The following is a 21560-nucleotide window of genomic DNA, read 5'->3' on the forward strand; positions in this document are numbered from 1 at the left end:
CTGAACGTCAAATAATTTTAGAAAGGCAAGGTAAGAGTGGTCTAAGGATTTTTTTGGTTTTTGTTGTAGTTTTGTTTTTCAGTTACAAAGATGGTAACGTGATTAAACTGTGTGGTTAAATAATATTATAACGGTAAAAATTACTACAACTACATTGTTTCGAAGCTTTGAAGATGTGATGTGTGTGTTTGAAATATTTTATTTAATAATAGTTTATATTGAAGGTACTTACCTTTTGTAGATATGACAGATATGGAAAATGCAAGAACTTACCTGTAACAACAACAAAAAATATTATTTTCATAGTAATAGATCTTTGACGATGTTAACTTTATTCCAATATTTATAAAAGTCGCAAACCTACCCAGTTGTATTGCCTACTGACATTACGAATATTATTTACAAAATATAAACCTAAATGCATGAAAATATAATTTATACCTAATTTTTTAGCATTAGTAAAGACTACATGATCTTGAAAAACGCTTTAAAAAATTGTAATGTTACTTATCAAACCAAAAAATAATAATTAACATTACATAATTATGCTCTATAATTGTTACAAGTTTCCTGTGACTTATTTTTCAAAAGTGCTTTTCAATAAAGAGACACGTCAAAACCGTGTAGAGTTTTTCTTACCTATACTAAAAAACGAGGTACTTACGAGTATAATAGGATATAAATACTTAAATTTATAAAGTACCTAAGTCACTAACATTTTACTACGTAACGTGCAGTTGGCTTACGTTACTTGACATACCATGTTCTTCACTCTAATCTAACAAGAATGTAGGTATTACAAAGATAAAACAATAAGATAATAAACTTAATTCTAAAAGGTCATCAGAGGTCATCGTAGCATCTTTAAAAGACTATGAAAAAAAGTCACCGAGAATTCTCTGCATCAATATCGAGCTTATCTAACATACATCTTATACAAAAATTGGACTAACAAATATAGGATTCCGTGTTTTTAGTTGTTAGTAGCGAGTTAAATTAAATTTAGTTTTACTTTGTTCTTAAAGCCATATTCTAATATGGAGCGTATGTTCGTTTTATTAATACCTACAGTCAGTACCTGCGGGTGATACCATGGTAAGAGAAGTAAATTAATAGTATTTTATACAATCGTGATATAATAGAGAGTTTTTCAGTCGAGTACCGTGTTTAGACAACGAAGCTTGCTGAGTTGTCTAAGTAAGGTACGAGATTGAAAAGCTTGATTATATCACTATTGTATACAATACTTTTTCTACGCGTCAACAAAAATAATACTTTAAACTAGTAGAATCATACAAACAAACCAAACCAAAAGCTAAGATACGCGAGCAGCCGCGATACCTTCATACTGGTACGTGCCCCGGCGGGCTGGTCAACGACACCTTCTCATAACTCATGAGGCCTTGGTACTTGCTCCGCGCTAAATTCAATTTTTAGACAGTTGTTTTCTCGATTTCGGCCACCGTAGCCTATGGAGACTAACAAGCAACGCTAAGTGGTTTTCGTAGTCCTTAGATGTTGCTATATTAAGGGTGTCACATGCGCGTTTCTGACTTATGAAGCAATTGTTCCTACTATATAACCTAAAATAAATAATTATTTTGAGTTGGTTTTGGTTTTGTTTCGTCCTCTTGATCGCGGCGAGCTGTGATTGGTGAATTTCATTATAGTTGACTAAACTGTATCGAAATGAATATTATAGTTGAGTTGGGAGCCCATACATTAAAAATACCCAATTGCAATTTGGTATAAGAAATCTTAATTCAAGAATTACAGTCGACGAGTAGAAAAACAAATTAACAGTGACGTGACGTTGTTTTGTTAGCCATTTAAGTAATTTTATTTTATATTAATAAAATTATGATTAACGTCTAATCGCGGCAACCAAAGGCAAGGTATTGAAAAATTCTTTTATATTATGTATTGTATCGATCGTTTGTGCTTACGAATAAATCTATTCTATTCTATTCTATTCTAATTGTGTAGCTGGTTGATTTGATAAATTAAGTACATACTGTTACATACACATATACTTATGTGAATTTTGAGCGATAAGTTCTGTATTAAATCTACAAGCCAAATATGTCATTTGACACATTTCTATGTTTAGTAAAGGACGGGATTTTAAATAATAAAAGAGTCAAATCAGTAGTAGAGTATTCTCACAGATCTCCAAAGTCCAAAGCGATGGTCCCAGGTAGATAACTCGTTTGAAGTCAAGCCCGGTAGCTTAACAGTAAGAAATTAAAAGTTATCGCTATTTTTTTGTCATTTTAACCATGTTTTAATCTCTACTTTTTCTGTTTTGGTAGGTAGGGTTTAATGTATCGTTAAAATCGAATTACTTTCGGCTTATTCACAACAAACGATGTTATCTTGTGATGGCGCAACATACCTGTAAATTTCTGAATGTTATTTACAATGTAGAGTTTATTTTTATAAGATATCTACAGATATTTTAAATATCAATACTAGTACTATCACAATTCATAAGAGTACTCGCTCCAGATACTTAGAACCTAATAATTTCAGGACTAATAAAAAACCGGACAAGTGCGAGTCGAACTCGCCCACCGAGGGTTCCGTACTTTTTAGTATTTGTTGTTATAGCGGCAACAGAAATACATCATATGTGAAAATTTCAACTGTCTAGCCATCACGGTTCGTGAGATACATCCTGGTGACAGACGGACGGACGGACGGACAGCGGAGTATTAGTAATAGGGTCCCGTTTTACCCTTTGGGTACGGAACCCTAAAAAGTACTCGTTATGGATGAAGGGGACTGACCAATAAACCACGACAGTGGCAAACAAGCGTGCAGTCCGTCTGCTGTGGGCTTGCAACTCTTGTAATGTTAGGTAAACAGATTGTACCTACTTACCTGTTGTACTTACTTATCCACCTAGCCGATTAACTAAACTTACCTATTTATTTTTCAGCGGTTGACACTCCTCCGTAAAGTAACTTAAATTCGGCATTGTTTAACTATTTGGAGACTCGTCAAGTCGTCAACGATGAGTAAAACTAAATGTGTCATAAATATTTGCACGGGTCATGGCAGTACCTACATTATAGTGTTACTAGCTTAATAATAGAACCTAGAGCTATTAAAACAAGCAGCCTTTTCACTATCTTTCGTAATATTTTGCGTTCCTAAAATAAGGATATTTTCCATTGTACTCGGTATCTTTAGGTGTTTAAATAACAGTTAACAAATAATTTGTACATTTTCGGGTAGTTATAACATTTATAATATTGTTTAACCAACCAAATACAAAACCGCCTGAATCTATCACTGGACGACTTGACTTTAACCTACATTATTTGATCATGATTGTAATGTTTTCATCTACCCTCAACTGGCTTAAGGAGCCATTTGAGGGTAAATTCTGTTTACCTAGTTACGTACCTAATACTTACGAGAGTAGTGTTTTTAAGATACATACTACTAAACATAGTTTTCCTGTACTAGCAAAAAAAAAGTCTCGTCAGACAGACTGAATTTCGGGATAAGATATAAATAGATAGGGAAACTAACGTATTCACCCATTTTAATAAATTTAATTGAATACCCACTTTTAATGTTCTTTGTAAAATACACATTTATATACTTACCAAAAATTGAAATCTCAGCTTTTAAGATCATAAAGAGACAATTACGCAGTTTCAATATTTTTTCCTCATAAACGTTTTTAAAACAAAACTTTGACTAAGCCATCCTTTATCCGTTACCGTAACTTTTTATGGGTCCATATTCGAACCTGAGACCGGTTTTTGATTGCTCCGAATGTGCAGTTTGCTCCTAATAGCCCTTCATCCTGGGCCCAGAAACCGTAATTTTGTTACAGGTCACGATTCTATAAGGTTTTAAGAAGGCTTGGTTTGATTGGTCGCTATGAAGACGTTGGAAAGATTTGTACTATATCAGTTAAATATCTGACGATTTTCACACATTTTGATTTATAGTCTGTATTTTTAGGTATTTAAATAAAAGTACAAAATATACCCTCAAATGGCTCCTTAAGCTAGTTGAGGGTAGATGAAAACATTACACGATCAAATAATGTAGGTTAAAGTCAGGTCGTTCAGTGACAGATCCAGGTGGTTTTGTATTTGGTTGGTTAATCAATAAATGTTATAACTACCCGAAAATGTACAAATTATTTGTTTACTTTTATTGAAATACCTAAAGATACAGAGTTGTTTATAGTAATAAAACCAGTTTGACACTAGCGAGTGCATAACTTACTTTTTATGCATCTCGCTCGTACTCGCATATTAGTGCGAGTGAGATGTATCGAAAATAAGTTACGCAGACGTTAGCGAATGTCAGTTTGACACTGATAAGGCAGTCGTGGTAAGGCTACTGATAGTTGGTGCGATACAAATGTTTGCAATCAGTTTAAAGTAAAATCTTTCCGTGGCAAAACAAATACTTGTGAGAAACGAATAGACAGGCAGAGGTGACAGACACGCAGACTAAGGGAACCATAGTGCCATTGATGTAAGTATATTTTTGCAGTAGTTACATATTCCAGTGATAAGTGATGTGGGAAGTCATGCGTTATGAAATGAATAAATATAATCTTCTTGATGTACGTAGATACTAATTGGTATAAATGATGTATCTATTACTTCAATGTAGTACACAAACGATTCTACGACGCTGACATAAAATTTCATAGCTATTTTTACTTATTGCGTTTAGTTTGTTTATTCCAACTTACATTGTTGTGCATCAAACACGGGAATCAATGAGCCATATAAATTTCCCACGAAGTGCCATAATAATAGCTTTTATATCGGTGTCCGTAAAGTATCGTAACGTTATTATTAAGTCAAGCAAGATAAACTTGAACTGAACTTAGAAAATCATAACATTCATAGAGTACTTAAAATACATAGACAGAGAGACTGTAAATAAGTGTCCATCAATTGTAATAATGAAAATACTTGATAATGAAGATATTACGTATTATTCCAGGTATATTTTACAAAAAAAATTGACGGTATTGTATCTTTCAAGTGGCCTAAAGATCAATCCTATCGATGTTCATACTTTTAAAAACATTTGCAGCATTTTACTGAATTTCAGGGTGTACCGACTACTAGTAATCTTAATTTTAATTTTTAACAAGCAGAAACGTCTGCGAACGATGCTATTAAGCGTAGAATTCGTTAAAATTAAAATTAGTATGGGTAGCACATCGTAACTGTTGAATTTCCAATATGACTTGGAACTCCGGTAGCCATTTAAGAAGTGTAACACTCTTGCGCTAGATGTCGCTAAGGGTCCCCTTGACCTATAATATGGTGGAAAGATTTGCTGGCTATGGATGAGGTCTTGGTGGCTCAGATGGCAGAGCACTGGAGTATCGATCCAGGGGTCGTGGGTTCAAGTCTCACCCAAGACAGTAATTTTTCCACTTTTAAATTTATTCTAAGCTAACTAGTAATCTTGTTGCGTTTTATTTAAAACTCAAGAGTTACTCAATTTTAATATTGCGAATCTACGCGCATACCTCTACATACGCATTTAACTTGAATTTAGCTACTTATGTCACTTTGGTGTAAGTATCTACATTCACAACATACTCTGTGTCATGTCACCGTAGCTTACACAATGGTGTCTTTGTCTTAATATAATTGATCACACGTGTCCACTACTGTACAATAGCCTCTTTGGTAAGAACTCAGTAAATTTATGATGTTAAAGCCTGGAAAGGGGAACAAAATTTGTACTTATAAAATATCTGAATGATGTGCCAGGAAATAATTGTCATACACATCGGATATGTCGGATATAAGTACCTGCTTACCTATATATACGTAATAATCTGTAAGTACTAGGCTCGCTAACGATGTGTAGGTTCACTATTGTCAAAGAGAATAGATAGTATAGAGGGCTATTGCCATAGTAAATTTTGTAGTCACGGTACATTTACTGCCATCTATCGACACATGATTAAATCTTAAAATAAAATTGAAAATGTATAAATTAATCAAAATATGTATACGGATAAATGATTTTTAATTTTTATTGTTCAATACTGACCCATGTTCTTTCACTGATATGTGTTCAAATTGTTAAATATCAAACGATGTCGTCAACGCCATCTAGCCGAGAATAGGCCAAAGGTATGGCGCCATCTATTCGAGACTGACTTTTTCTTGATTTCCGAGGCACGTTTTTTTCTTAGACTTTATTTACATATCTTATACGGAGTTACATATATCTTTGCTATTGTCGAAGGGTATCACATTGTCGGCTAACGAGTGGAAAGTACATTCTAACGAAATTGTAATACTTATATAAAAGAACAACCATATGTGGTAAATTAATAATTGGGAAGGCATCTGCTAAGATTAGTCCTTAAAAAGATCAAAAGTATTTTATTTTTGTAAACTGTTACTAGCATATAGTATTAACTTAAGTTAATCAAGCTTCTCACCAGTTGTTTTTGGTGATTACAATTTTTTTTTACCGACAATTTTAGTTACAGCTCAATATGAAGTTTAGTTTAGTTGTGGTTAGGTCGATAGATTTCTTAAATCACAAAGCAGACATTGTAGGTTTTTAAAGAAAACCATGATGCTCCTTGACATTTTAACATGAACATATATTGAACACACGAGCGAATGCAGTTAACTAATGATGGAGGTTATTAGTTACGATGCTATCTAGGGGTCGAAGGTTAGTTGGCAGTCGAATGTAAAATAATAAACCTAGGCTACAGGCGAGGAGGGAAACATTGATTGTGATGAAGAAATTTAGGAGAGGGGTTATTTTGATGATAATTATCAATTTACAAAAATATGGACTTTCTATTAAATATTGAATACGAGATAGATAAGTCGAAATTTATATAGAAATGAAATATCTCAAGGTCCAGCAGTTTCTATATTATATTCAGTTTGTAATCAAATTATTGCAGACTCTTTGGAGGCTTTATTCTTCTTTCTTATTATAAATCCAAAATTGTCTTAAAAAAGAAACTTGACTTTATAGATCTTCAGATTTCATTGATTGGTTGTGTCAAATGATGTGTTTTTCTAATTCTTTTTAAATACTAAAACATAATTAAATATAGGTACTCAATATCGAAAGTAAAATCCTCTTACCATTTAAATACAGTCCACCAACCTATTACATATTTTTTACACATATCCAGTTTCAAAATAAGTAGTTGTATAATCACAGGTGTTTTATTCTTTTTAAGTTACCCTACATCTACAGTTATTGAAGACTAAGCGCCCCTGACCCTTTAATCATTTCAAATATACATATTCTTAAAGAGAGGGTCAACGGAATGAACTGATGACGGGTTAACCAAAGCACATACAAAGATGTTTCTTCTTATCTCCTTATGAAATTAATGGGCCGTGAAATAAACGAGCACCGCAACTTGCAAATTTGTATAAAATATGTTTTAATAGAACGAGTTTTTACACTATTGACTTATAAACATAATATCTAGTGTAACAAACAAAGAGTATGGCAGACAAGGGTAATCACAACCGACCGTTGTATAAACATTAAAATTAAATGGGTGTCATGGAACATGGTCATAAAAGAATATTAAATTTGTACTTACTCTCTTAACTAGTTAATTGTTATTCGAAAACCTATTTGATATTTCGAGAACTATAAGTTTAGAGTTTTATATTATCGTACTAGTCAAGAGAAATATTTCAAACGGTATACTTAAAAATCTTAAAATACTTCTTTCATTACATATAATTGTAATGTTAAATATTGAAACTGATCTCATACGGTTATATTAATTAATTCATAGTTTGCAATAGTCCTTTAGATTACCGAAGTGGTATAAAAAAAGGCTCTAAGTGATGATACTAATCTTACAGCGTGTTATTGGCTACATTTCAGTTGTAACTTGAAGGGCAAGGTAGAGAAGAGGACAACTTAAATATATCCTTTAAACTAAAGTTTCGAAACTAAATCGAATTCAGTCCGATAAAAAACTCATTTAAATACGCTACCGGCAATAAAATCTGAATTCAAAATAATCAACGCAATAAAACTTGAGGGCTTTTAAAATTCAAAGCCCGTTGCAATAAATTATCATTCGTTCCTCGTCGACAGAAAAGGATGAAAAAAGACGAAATGAACCAAATCGGGAATAGAGGCAAACCGGGACAAAGATATTGAACGTGTCAGGACCTGTCTTTAAAAAGAGCACCTGTTTTGGAGAGCACCTGTGGAATACATTAAAGGATTTGTGGATGTTCTAAAGTTTTAAGAAGTTTTGAGGTCAATGGTAGGTATTGAAGGTGTACCACTTGACTGAGGCTGTTGGTAAGTAGTTATTATCGTTAACTACGGACTAATGTCTTAAACTAGATTTAGTCCCAAAACTAAGCTATTGTCTTTAAGAAAACAACAGCTTGCTTGATCTTATGATTTTATAAGAAAATAAGCGTGTTGTCTGTTTTGCGTAATGACACCATTCAGATCTGCTTAGTTTTATTCTGTGGTTTTAACAAAACAGGCATCAAAGAGCTAAAGTGTTATGTATCAGATATAGCGGAGTGGTTAATTAAATTCTAAATCTCATAAAATAATACCGGTTAATCCTGTTATTATCATAATATCCTTACTTAGTCATATTATTACTACATTAGGTACATTAGAAAATGTGTGTCGAATTTTCAATGCTTGTTCCTGTGTTATTTCGGCTGTGGGTGGACTATTTTTATTAATATCATATTGTTTATCATTTAATAAAGAATATATTGTTTATTGGCAGTTTTGATGTAACTTTTTCTGGTTCGGTTTGAACTGTTATTTGAGCTTACGTAGGTAAATTTTTCTTGCTGGATCTTATGCCCATATAATATATATTATTATTATTTATTTTATGGTTTGGTGGAAGTCGTGGTTGTACCTACATATAAATACTATAAATTTATAGTTATCAGTAATTCGTTACTTTTAGTAAAAGCACTAGATAAACAGTTGTAATATATTTATCCTAAAATATAAAGTTTCAATGACAGAAAGCAATCAATATTTTTTGTTTTATAAAAAAATATTTAAAGTCATTGGAGCGTACCTTTCCACTTCAATTGTAATCGACATAGGCACAATCACAACTGTTACATTACCGTGACTTACCTCCGTTATTTTACCATCACTGTAGGACTGTGAAATTTGATGGACCTTAATACAAAGACCTTAAAGCTACAGATGCATTCAATGCGGATTTAGTAGTGCATAGTAAAATGTTGGTACTTTTTTCTAAAAACAAAGGACCACACAAATGATAAACTTTGCTTTTTGATTCTGGAGTGAAGTTCGTTAGGTACAGCTTTAATAATACTTACACTTATACGCTTATGTTGGATTCAGTCTGTTAATTTATCAAATAATTATGGAAGAAACAAATAACGTTTCTTTTCTAAATATACATTGCAAACGAATAAGTAGTTAACTATTTTATATATTAATTATCGAAGACGTGAAGTCGAGTATGTCTGATTCAGTACACTAGTACAAACAGCAATCGAAAATTAAAAAATCTACAGACTAGTGTTATTTTACCCATTCTAGCAAGTAAAGTATCTTACCATGGTTTCGATTTCTTCTTTCACGATCGCGCGATTACGATTGGTTTTCGCTTTCAAACGTCGTCGTACTTCGCTAGTCCACTGCCAATGCTACAAACAATTGTGTGGTGCAGCTCATAAAAACTCAGCGGAAAGAGATTGATCGCTTGAAATCAATGGGGTACTTTCCTCTACTTAAAATAATTTATTTCACACTGTGCACGAAATAGAGCACCAGATAACTATTTGAAAAACACAGATAGCAGTTATTTTTAACCACAATTTCTATTTAATAATTCGGATTGGAATATAAAAAGTAGGTTATTTGACCGTGACGTCACTATAGGTACAAGTTGTCGTATAAATTCCATATTAGCAAATCGTTTTGACAGTTCTAAAAAAGAATCTGATTTGACTAGTAGGAAATTAGCCAATTCACATAAAATTATAGTAATTATAATCAATTAGTGAAGAAGAGTTAAGTTTGTGTTTAAGAAAAATTAAAAAAGCAACGTTTTAAACTACTACAATACTAGTTTCTACCTTTGGGATTTTATAGGTAGGTTATTTTGATTCAGATAGATAATATGGGATCTGATAGGATTTATAACGAATTTAACTGGATAATATTTTCTTATATGATAATATTTTACATGTTTACCAACTTAATCTTGTTCTTATGAGATATTTACTTGGATTTTCAACACTATTTTTTTAATTGTTTAAATTGCTGAATCACTTGGGTACTTAACTCAAACTCTAAACATACCGCTTACTCTTTTCGCTTGGATTGAAACAGGTCGTGACTGTAAACAACTAGGATTTAGAACGCGCTGCAGCTCTGTCTCCTCCAGTTTCTTGTTTAAACATGTTTATGCTGTATCTTGTACCCTTATCTTTTTGTATCTACCTGAATAGCAGGTAAATATTAAATATTTTTGAAATATCATGTTGTTCAATAGGTACTGAAATTATAATTCAATATTTTATTATTAACAGAAGAAGTTGAATATTTTTTCTAGATGAATTGATTATTTATTGAAATACCCACGCGGTTCTAAAAATATCTTTATTAAAATAAAACGGTTAAAAAGAATTTGTACGCAGCTAGTTGACATCGTCTTTTTGACCATATTTTGTTAACAAGTCTTGCTCCGTGGTCAATGCTGGACGGACGGTAAACAAGTTATTTTTGGATCTATTGCCGAGACTCCTTTGAGCTTTAGCGGCGATGGTAGCGTTGTTCGTTAAAATTTCTCTTTATTTATTGTCATTATTGTTTCACTTTAAATACCTACAATTGAAACATAATTTCTTTGACAGTGTAGACAGATCTAATCTCCACTCTAACTCCTCCATAAATTTTATATTGTTTACGTCGAAATAAATCTTGTTCTCTAATTTCTTTGACATGGTTGCTAAAAATATAGATAAACTGCATTTAAAATACGGAATTTATGAACCTATATTAAATATTATAATAACTAAACGGTCTAATTTTACAAAATCTCGTTTAATTGATTTTTGTACTACGCATTAGGTACTTATTAATGATATAAGTATCCTACCATTTACTTTTGCATTCATTTTCCCACATTTTAAAGTAAAGTAAATAGTTTTGTTGCTTTAAAAACATTATTTAATGGGTTTTATAGTAAGATGGAAAATTAAAACAGGATATTTTACAAAATAATATTTATTTTACAACTTCCCATAAAATATAGGGAAATATTATTAACACAATCCAGTTTATGTATATTGATTACATGCGGCACTTACTATAGTAATAGTTTGTAAATAATAAAAAATGTAGGCAGAAATGTTCTTACTTAAAATCACAAACATTTAAATGCAATATTTACAAATCGTTGTGACTTATATAAAGACTATTGGCATATTTATCAATGTTTTCCTTATTACAGAAGGAATCTGTACTATTTTACACTTCAAAAACAGCGGGTTATTAAAAATATTAAAAATAATGTCATAGTAACAAACCTAATATATTGATGGAATTGAATTTATTTACAAAGATACATTAATTCCATAATTTTATTACATGTACAATATTTATTAAAGAAATCATTATTCGTAAATTTCAATAAATTCTTCACGTGGGTTAGTAATTCTAACAAAATATTTGGCGTCTAATCAAAAAAGTTATAATTCACTTAACGGGCACTATGACTATCGAGACTATTTGGAAATAAAATAAAGACTGAGATCCTTTATTAATTATATGTATAGGTAGGTACTTACACGATAAAAAATTAAATGCTATATACCTCACGGGAACTTACAAAAGGTGATTATAATAAATTAAACAAACTACTTCGATTTTAAAATTGATAAACAAAATAAGAGATCAAAATGGAAATGTAACTAAATTCAAAACTTAACAATAGGTGCGGAATTGAATGCTGGCAGACCCGCAGAATGTAAGCACTGGTAAACTAAAATAATAGGTGGTAGATAAAAGCATGGGAACTTATTGACAAGTTGTATCAATATATATTTTAACCAAATTAAAAATAACCTTTTTGTAAATGCACAACATTACTATATTACAGTAAATTTTTAATAATATTTTTTATCACGAGTTGTTTTGTCGAACTTCACTGTACGAATCAAAAAGCAAAATTGTATCTATTGAAGCATAAGTATTTGTTATTGTTAGAATTGCAGCCGAATTAAACCAAAGATTAACCTTAGGTTTTAATTCAGCAAAAACCACCATTTACAATTTAAGTGCAGTCGGACACAACATCTCGGCAAAAATTACATAAAAACGGATGGACTTAAAATTACGATAACAATAGTCCAGATCTGCTATGCAGTATCACCGTTAACAATACTTATCTAAAACAATCTTCATTTTATCTGATGGTATTGAAGAGCGATGATGCCAGGGACACTTTTATGATGGCTACTACCATCACTAAGTTGACGATGTAGGTCGAATTGCATCTTAAGTGGTAAGGTGGTGTGTTAGCTTCAGGACACTCACCTCGACGCGTGTCGTGGGCCAGAGTCTCTTGCCCGGGCTGTCGAGACACCAGGATGTGGCACAGAACATCGTAAAGCTCAGCCAGAAGCCTGTTCAGTCTAGAGAAGTTCTCCTCTGTCGCCTCTCTCTCACTCGGCAAGTTGAACGCTATAGCCATCTTTGTCGGGCGTAGTGTCTTTTTCTACGGAGGAATCGTGGATAGATCGCCGTTTGTTTTGTATGCATAAATGATATGTGTCCGCTTGAATGTATGATTCAAGATCTGTTCAATATTTGCATGAATCGGCAGATCTGTTTTCTTGATGAAGAACTCACTTCGAAAATTCACGACAGTTTTTGATGATTTGCGAAAAAGTATCACTTTTAGTGTTTATTCCCTCAATTTACAAACGACAATATTTTGTGTAAAAGTTCTGTAGAAAAAATCTTCAAAAAGTCACTTTCTCACTCGATCGATGGCACAGGAATAGTTCAAAATTTGGCGCTAAGAGATCACGGTCTGAGCTCGCAAAGTTCACACAAAAAAGTTTTGACGCAACTCTCAGAGCATTGTCCGTAATTCACACGTAATTTAGCGATAATCGGCTGAGGCCAATGACACAACCGCGCGAAACGCACCATGCATCGCTCCGACTAGCCGATGTAAACAAGTTAAGTTCGCACTTCGCACGACAAAAGAGGTCGACTGGCGACAGCTATTGAACGTGCGGTCGCGACGGGAGCGAATTTTGTAATAAGGGTTACTCCGTGCACATCATTGCCTCGACGCTGCACACACATCGGCACGGTGCATCATGTAACTACACGCGCACACCAGTGCAAACCGATTTGATTATAAATAGTGGAACGCACAGTAGCACGTTCCCTTCGCACTCTACCACTACAATCAACGTCAAAACTTTATCCCCGTCCTATTCTTCCCCATGCATTTACTATATATTGTCGTTTCAATTCAAACTGGTTACATCATGTTGCAACAGCGGTTGACGAAGCACAGCTTTCTCTTTCTGATGTATAAAAGATTGCCTTATGATCGAAAGAGAGAAATGTGGAGAAGCTTTTGAATTTGGGTTTCAGAAAGCGCGGCAAAATGAATTAGCCAATAGGATTCCTGGTTTGGTATGGGGTGAGGTGACGTAAGAATGGACGGCAGGAGAGCACGGGGTTGTTAAACGGAGAGCGTTCACTCGGTCCCGAGCTTCAGTGGAGTAACATTGAAAACGTTTGTATACGTTGAACAAGTTAACGGCTCTTTGTTCGGAAACTAATAGACACGTAACGCTCAGGAACGGGTTATTCGACGCTGTGTTAGGAGGCGTGTGTGTTTTATAAGTAATAAACGTAGTAATTTGGTAATTGTTTTTAGTTTTGAGCGCATTCAATTTTACGATTGCGGTTTTGAAAGCATTTTGTGCAACCGAAGGTGTTTTAGGTTTATTGGCTTTTAGAATCAAGTGGAAACCTTTGTAACTATACGGGTGATAAAAATGATAGTTAAACGCGTTGAAATAAAATGTGTTGCTGCGTACCTATGTATAAAATTTATTTTCAGTCAATCGTAAAAAGGTGATTTCAATATACCTACCTAGTGTGCATTATTTTCAAATCGTGAGTTTAATTGTTAACGACGCGGATAAAATGTTACCGTAATTTTTAATTTTATTGACTCTCTTGCTAAAATTAATCCACAATTGTATCATAGTTCATATAGTTTCGGTAATATTAACTAACATTGAAGATTACAGAACAACTAGTAAATAAATTTGTAAAATTTAATAACACGGATTTATAGTAACAACCATTTTACATATATTTTTCGTCAGAAAGAAAATGGTACTTCATGCTTTTTAATGTTTTTCAGCTCTCGAGATACGAAGACACAGGATAAGTATAATAAATAACAAAATAACTAAGTATGATGCAATACAAAGTTAACCTACCTAATTAAAATTTAATTAATTGTTCGTCATTCGCACAACACATCTTGATAAATATTCTTTTGATACGTATAGAATGAAAATACGATTTTTAAAATGCATATTGTGGATTTTTAGAATTGACAATTCATTCATTAATTCATATTTGCAAAAATGAAAGTAATTTGTGGCGACATTTTCGAAAGAAAATTTTATATTCCCACAATAATTCATGTAGAAGATAGCAATTAAAAGTTTCATAAATATTAAGAAACGTAGTTAAAGGTTCGAAACAGATTTTAAAATTATCTAATGGCAATTTTTAAGCCACTTACCTTAACACCTCTGCTCGACCCAAAGCACCAAAAGCCACTAGATATCTCGCCAAAGATAAAGCCAAATGAAAATTAGTCATACGTTAAACCAAACAAAAAGAAATCTCACTCACGCTTCACCCTTGAGATTTCATGGCCCCTTAGTCACATCTATGACTAAAAATAAAAACATCAAATAATTAAGTAATCATTTGAAACAGGGTTACTGGTAACCTTTTTCCTATTCTCACTTTCTATAAAACTCGATTTATAAAAATACTAGCTGTTGCCCACGACTTCGTTTGCGTGGATTTTTATGTTGGTTGCAACCAAAATAGCATTGCATAGCATAGCATAGCATTTTATTAGACTCTGGCCACGCTAGCTGTGCACAAACTTGACAGTAAGAATGCATAATACCTACATATCCATACTTGACGTAGCACTTGGCATAAAAACTTACCGTGATCAGACTTTGATGATTTTATGACACGTAGGTACTTAATAGTAGTCTACCACAATATATCATTCAAAGTTTCTCACAAAAGAAAAGGATTTGTTCTCGGTACACAAATAAAATATTCGTACACGAGACAAACTTTTAACCCCTTTTACTGGACCTTAAAGGATGAATTTTTAAAAACTGTAATTCACTGCAGTAAGTATAATTATTTCTGTATCCCGACAAAGTTGCATCGTCGTTACCGATATATGCGTGTAATTATTAAATTAATACGAATATTTTACTACATATATAACCATATGTATATATACATATAGGTACCTAAGTATACATTTTTGTAACATGATTGTGCTTGGTTTAAAACACAACAACACAGTTAAAATGTACGTTTAAAAGGCATTTAAATCAATAGTTCAAGTCATGAAGTCGTAACATGTTCGTACAATAAGTTGTTGAACCGAAAGTAGGTCATGTCATGATATGATGACTAAGTCTTTATTGACTTTGTACCCTGGTCTGATTTACATAATGGAATAAATATGAAAAAAAAAAGAGTTCCAGTCGGGATGAAGTTTTTTAACTCAATATGAATGAGAGCAATATTTAATTAAAAAGGATGCAAAGTGTGTCATTATTTATTATTTAGTCATTATCATTATTTAGGTTTCCCGAGATGTATTGTATGAACCGTAGGATTTTGAATGCATTGGCAAAAAAATCGCAATAAAACAAACATTGGTTACATAAATATTGCACCCTTTCTGTTTTTTTTTTAAGTTTAAGGGAATATTCATATCTGGAGATTATATAATTATTATTGTAAATTTGAAAGGTCTATAGTCAAGGTATTAAATATCGACACGGAAAAAGTAACAATTTTTTTTAATTAAAACAAACAGTAATTTAAGTGTGAAATTTTGTATTGTAGGTACAGGCACCTGCAATAAATGTGTGAGACGCTCTTATTGCTCTACAAATAAGATCGAGTCAGATATTTTTGCGGCCTTCGTTGTGTAACATACATATTACTGCAGGTAATTGTACATACTTACATAAATTAAATTAATTGAAGAAACAAAGATACTTGCACTTGAACCTAGGTACCCTCGGTTTCCACAATTTTTTAGTTGTTCACGGAACATTGCAAATTAATTAATGCAGCAGTAACGCAGCTATTAAGTTTTAAAATAATTTAGGTTTAGTACCGCAGCTAACTTTTTTCTATGTGATATGTATAACTTATATTGATATTACTCGGAAATATCTAGTTATTATAATAGGTAAGTTTGGGTAGCTACAGGTAGCAGCAAATACATATAATCACCTCAACTCCCTTTTAACTTCAGTCTTGACCATATCAAATGGGCCACGAAGTGAACATTGATGTCAAAGTCTGAGTTAATCTTCTCGAATACTTAAAATGATTCAACCTATATACCAACCTATTGCAGTTACAGCCTTTCGTGTTGGATTAAAGTTATCTACGTATAAATGAAAAAGTTTCTGAGTAAAAGGCTGGTTACACGCAGACCAGTAGTGGAGTTGGTTCGTTTTGAATTGGAGCGTTTGCTGTAATGTAGCGTGGCAGCTACCGTCTGATTTTACGCTTTGGATTGCTTGATTGGGCTTCGTGAGATTTGTGTGAAGGTTCAATGTGAACATTCGAACTTTAGGTCACTTGGCTGTGGTGAAACTTACGTTAAAATAATGCTGAAAAAAAAATATATATAGGTACCTATATTTTTTGTTTATATTGTATGAAGATTGAAGGTATTATGTTGAAGTAGGGAGTAGAACTTTAAATGGAAGTTTTTGTCATGCTCCTTTTTAATTCCTATCAAAGAAGCATCTTATGTTATATATGATTACTGGTAAGAGCACATTTGCTATTCAAATTACATGTATACTTATAGCAAATACATAATATCACAAACCTCAAACTCAAATTATTACACAACACCAAAAAAACTAAACTAGATGGAAATTGAAGACAAGGAAGGCCGACCCGAAGTAAATGGGAACAGGTCTAGCAGGAAGAATAAGAAGACCAAAAAAAACTAAACTACTAAATAAACCATTGCAGTATCTATCTATGGCTAGCATGTAGCATGACTACGTCGCACAAAATTGCTGCCTGCGTGTATTTACTTTACACACTACCAGTACGAACTAATTAGACGTGAGATATTCAAAAACCTGCATTTTCTCATCTAGTTTCAACCTAGGTCATGAGTAATGGTGGTTTATTGACATTATAAAAACCTAATCAACTTTTGTATTATTTTGTAAAAGCATTTATTTACATACAAGATATATACAGTGGCACTACTAAACGATATTAACAACGAGCTTAAATCTAATAAAATAGGCATTGTACCAAGGATGCTGGCGGCATTTCTTCGCTGTATCGCAATGCTGATACGTTGTGCGAGGTAGCCGCCACCTCTTTGTATTATTGACAAATAACTTATTTTTCGGTATTGTCCAAATATTCGTGTTGCATTTACTGCCTTGATGTAGCAGACGAACGTGAGGCAGCTATGCAATAAACGCGATCGAAGTGAATTGTGGCATCATAATGCTTAATTCGCTTCTAAATCAAGGCAATGGAATAAATTATAGCATGTAATTCACCTTATAAGAAGACTGTACTGTTAATTCTGCTAACAAATGATATTTAAGTCCATTAGCTATATCCACTCGCTTTACAATAATACTTATGAAATTCTGAACAACGACGAAAACCTTTCATAATAATAAATTCCTTCATATCAACGGTTTTATATGTGATGCTTCGGATTAATAGTTGGGAGTGCATATCGGTTGATTGCAATATTGTCGTTCACAGTCACAACGAGGTAAGTAGTTGTACGTTGGTGGCGGTTAAGCCGTTCCTTGATGGAAGTCGATAACGGTGGTTGCACACTGTATTAAGGGGTAAACTATCAAATATTTGACGTCAGATTGATGGTTTGGCGCTTTTTTATTAGTCTGTGTAGATGAATTTTAATAGTACGCGAATTTACTGTTTTAATTGGTGTTTATGGAGGTATTGTTTTTATACAATAATTTTATAGAGTTAGACCAAGAAAAGTCTGCAAAGATTTTGACAGCACACGCTGTGCCAGTGTTATTTATACTATACGTCATAATTTCATAGAAGTTTGACGTTTAAAATAAAACCTGCACTGCGTGTACTGTCAAAATGTCTGCAGACTTTTCTTAGTTTGACTCTAACTACTTTGTTATCATCAACTATTCATCCGCACACTCAGGTCGGAAGTGCACGCGACACCATAGCCTAGCTAACCACAGCGTCTTAATTGGCTTATCACTATGTCACTAGTTAACGTTTCCTTAGCTTAATTTAGTGCTTCTTATCTCGTATGACCAGTGATCCTTAAGTGTATTAAAACAAGTGACATTCTATTTGCGCCAACAATGTTAGAGTATTGACGACTACTCAAAACCAATTCGCCAAATAGACAGACAACACGTCTGCATGTGACCTAACAATAGAAATGCATTACTGTGACACCAGGTGTTGCAGTGAATTACTACCGGCCATATTGGCATCAAAATTAATGGCCTACAGATGCAAATGCAAAAGGCTGACTGATTGGGATTTAATTAAGATAATGTATCACTTGGAAATTAATTATTAATGAAGATGTAATTGTAATCCATATAATTATAAACAATCAATTTTAAGAGTCCAGTGTATGTTTATGGTCTTATCATGTCATTCCATTAAGGAGTTATTTATAAAAGTACCTACCTGAGTACAAAACTTTAACTGGATCGCTCCCTTATTAATGCAATGTTAATTTATATTCATTACGTATCCGTTTGGTATTAAAAAATAGATGTTTTGGTATCAGAATATTTTAATTGGTAACATACAAAAGTACGTAGTAAGTTCTAGGACAAGTACCTATATTGGTACTTGCAGAATAGTAAGAAATTGGTACTTTAAGCTTCATACTGTACTGAGATTATAATACACATAGCTAGGAAAATCCTTTACAAGTTCCGTAAACTTTGCACGTCAAAAGGTGAAAATGAAACGAGGAAACACACACATAATTTAAATGCACATTGGCTCGAGGTGCATGCTTAAATCCTTTAAACCTACGTTATCCACGTATCCAAATAAGCGCGATTCGCAAAAACAGTGAACAAAACGTCGCGTGCAGGACACATGTCGGGCGGCTAATAAATTGCAATCCGGCTGATGCGCACAGATTAGTGAAGTTCATTGCACGGTCCGAGAGACACTGCAAGAGTGGGTAAAACTTGCGTTTGCTCACGTTTCAAGGCTTGTGTTGTGGGTACTCAGACAATAATATAATATAATATACAAATACTTAAATTCATAGAAAACATCCATGACTCAGAAACAAATATCTGCTCATCACACAAATAAATGCCCTTACCGGGATTCGAAATTCGAACCCAGGACTTCGCAGGCAGGGTCACTACCCGCTAGGCCAGACCGATCGTCAAATCTAAACACTTAAAATAAGAAACAATACATGAAATTTAGTATGACATATATTATTGCAAGCAAACATAAATATATTACAAGTAAATTAATAGAAATCTGACTGCTTGGCATTTTTACGTAAAATAATAAAGCGGATCGTAGGAATCATACCCGAATAACATAAAGCACAGTTCACCAACTCCCAACATACATTTATTCTTAATCCTCGAGTTATGAGAGATTGCGTAGCCGCCACCTGTTATTTGGTGGATCCCTATTATTTAGCACATGCACGGTTATTGCGGGTCCCGTGGTCACAGTACGGTGCGCTCAGGGAAAGCATGGGAACTCGAAATGGAAAATGGAGTGAATGCCCTTGTATGCGATAATAGTTTCATAGCATATGGCATATTGTTTCTAGCCCAAAGTGACTGAAACTTATCCTCAAATACTAGCACCTAGGTAGGTAAGCGTTGAGAATGCTAACGTACAAACATTAAATTTAATATTATAAATACCTATGCTATCGTGATATTAGTAAATTTTCAACGTGATATTTGTTATACTTCGCTGCTAGGCTTGAAAAGCGCTACGGCGAAGGTACCAAATGCTAAATGCTGATCCAAACTATTCCCAAACACGTGGATGGACTTGAAAATAGAGACTTTTTGGTGGATGCAGATTGGTATTAAAGTTGTAGGCATGTTAAGTAATCAATCAACAGGGAAGTTTTTTTTTTGAAATCCCATCTGTTCCAACTTGCTGTATAAGATAACAGCCGAACTACCTGCTAGTGTTAATAAATCTCCATTTTACTATATTTCACACAAAAAAATACTACCCTCAGCTGAGCAAGAAAAAATGTAAACAAAACGTTTTTTCGAAGGCAGACGACATGTTGCGATAACCTTTTAGTCCTTTCGTATCCAACTGCTAGTTAGAGTTGTTGTCAACAAAAGGATAATATTGTTTTCCGAACAATAATTATCCTTTTGTTAATATCAATCGTCTTATTTACTTACACGAATACTCACCTCGCTCCTTTGTTTGCAGAGTGGATATAATTATAGCCTTAAATTTCATTGTGCTTGACAACTGTTAAGTATTACACTTATTAGGCATTTAAATTATTGAAACGATTACACTAGTTTTTGTTTTTCATATATTTGAGGGAGACTCCCGCATCAATCAAAAACTAAAGTTTCCTATCAACGCCTGTATATTACGAAATAGTAATTTGCTTTTCTAATAACAATAACCTGTTTTATCTTTACCCTAATGGGTAACTTATCAGTTAATGGTCTTACAAGCGTGGGTAGGTAGTGTACTGTTGCATAAAAAAATGCGGAGAGTAAGGAAGGGTCTGATTTTTTGCTAACATTTGGGGACTCGGGTTAGGTAGGTGGTGCAATGCAATTTGACCGGTTTCGTCACGTTTATGAAAAAGGGAACACTAATATGTTTCTTTTAGTAGCTCGAGAGTATTAATTTTAAGTTTGTGCTCATTTATATTACTTGATCTATAAAATATTTAAATATATGGTTTAATATTTGATTGCTGATAAGTCAATAAGTGAGCATTTAATCGCAGTCATCATTTTAACCAGATAGTAAAGCTTTTATCGAAAGCTCTAACAAATTCAAGGTTTATTTTGGTTAAAACCGGTTTAAACCGGTTCAGAACAAAGGAATCTGGGCTCTAATCGAATCTAGGTTGATTGGACGACAGTTAAGTTATCTAGATGTCGTTAGTTAGGGTTTGCAGCTGTCTTGGTTAGATCAAGGGGTCATTTGAATGTTTTCTT

At 33.3% G+C, this 21560-nt stretch overlaps 1 protein-coding gene across 1 annotated transcript in view; it reads right to left on the minus strand.

Annotated features, from left to right (window-relative positions):
- LOC134796096 (uncharacterized) overlaps positions 1 to 13317 on the minus strand; it is a 127934-nt gene extending 114617 nt beyond the window's left edge. Inside the window, exon 1 of the mRNA XM_063768052.1 lies at positions 12577 to 13317. Within this exon, the coding sequence (XP_063624122.1) occupies positions 12577 to 12733 (157 nt within the window). The 5' untranslated portion in view covers positions 12734 to 13317. The remainder of the gene's footprint in view (positions 1 to 12576) is intronic.
- Between the last annotated feature and the right edge of the window lie 8243 nt (positions 13318 to 21560).

This window comes from Cydia splendana, chromosome 1, assembly GCF_910591565.1.
Source record: "Cydia splendana chromosome 1, ilCydSple1.2, whole genome shotgun sequence".
Classification (NCBI taxonomy): domain Eukaryota; kingdom Metazoa; phylum Arthropoda; class Insecta; order Lepidoptera; family Tortricidae; genus Cydia; species Cydia splendana.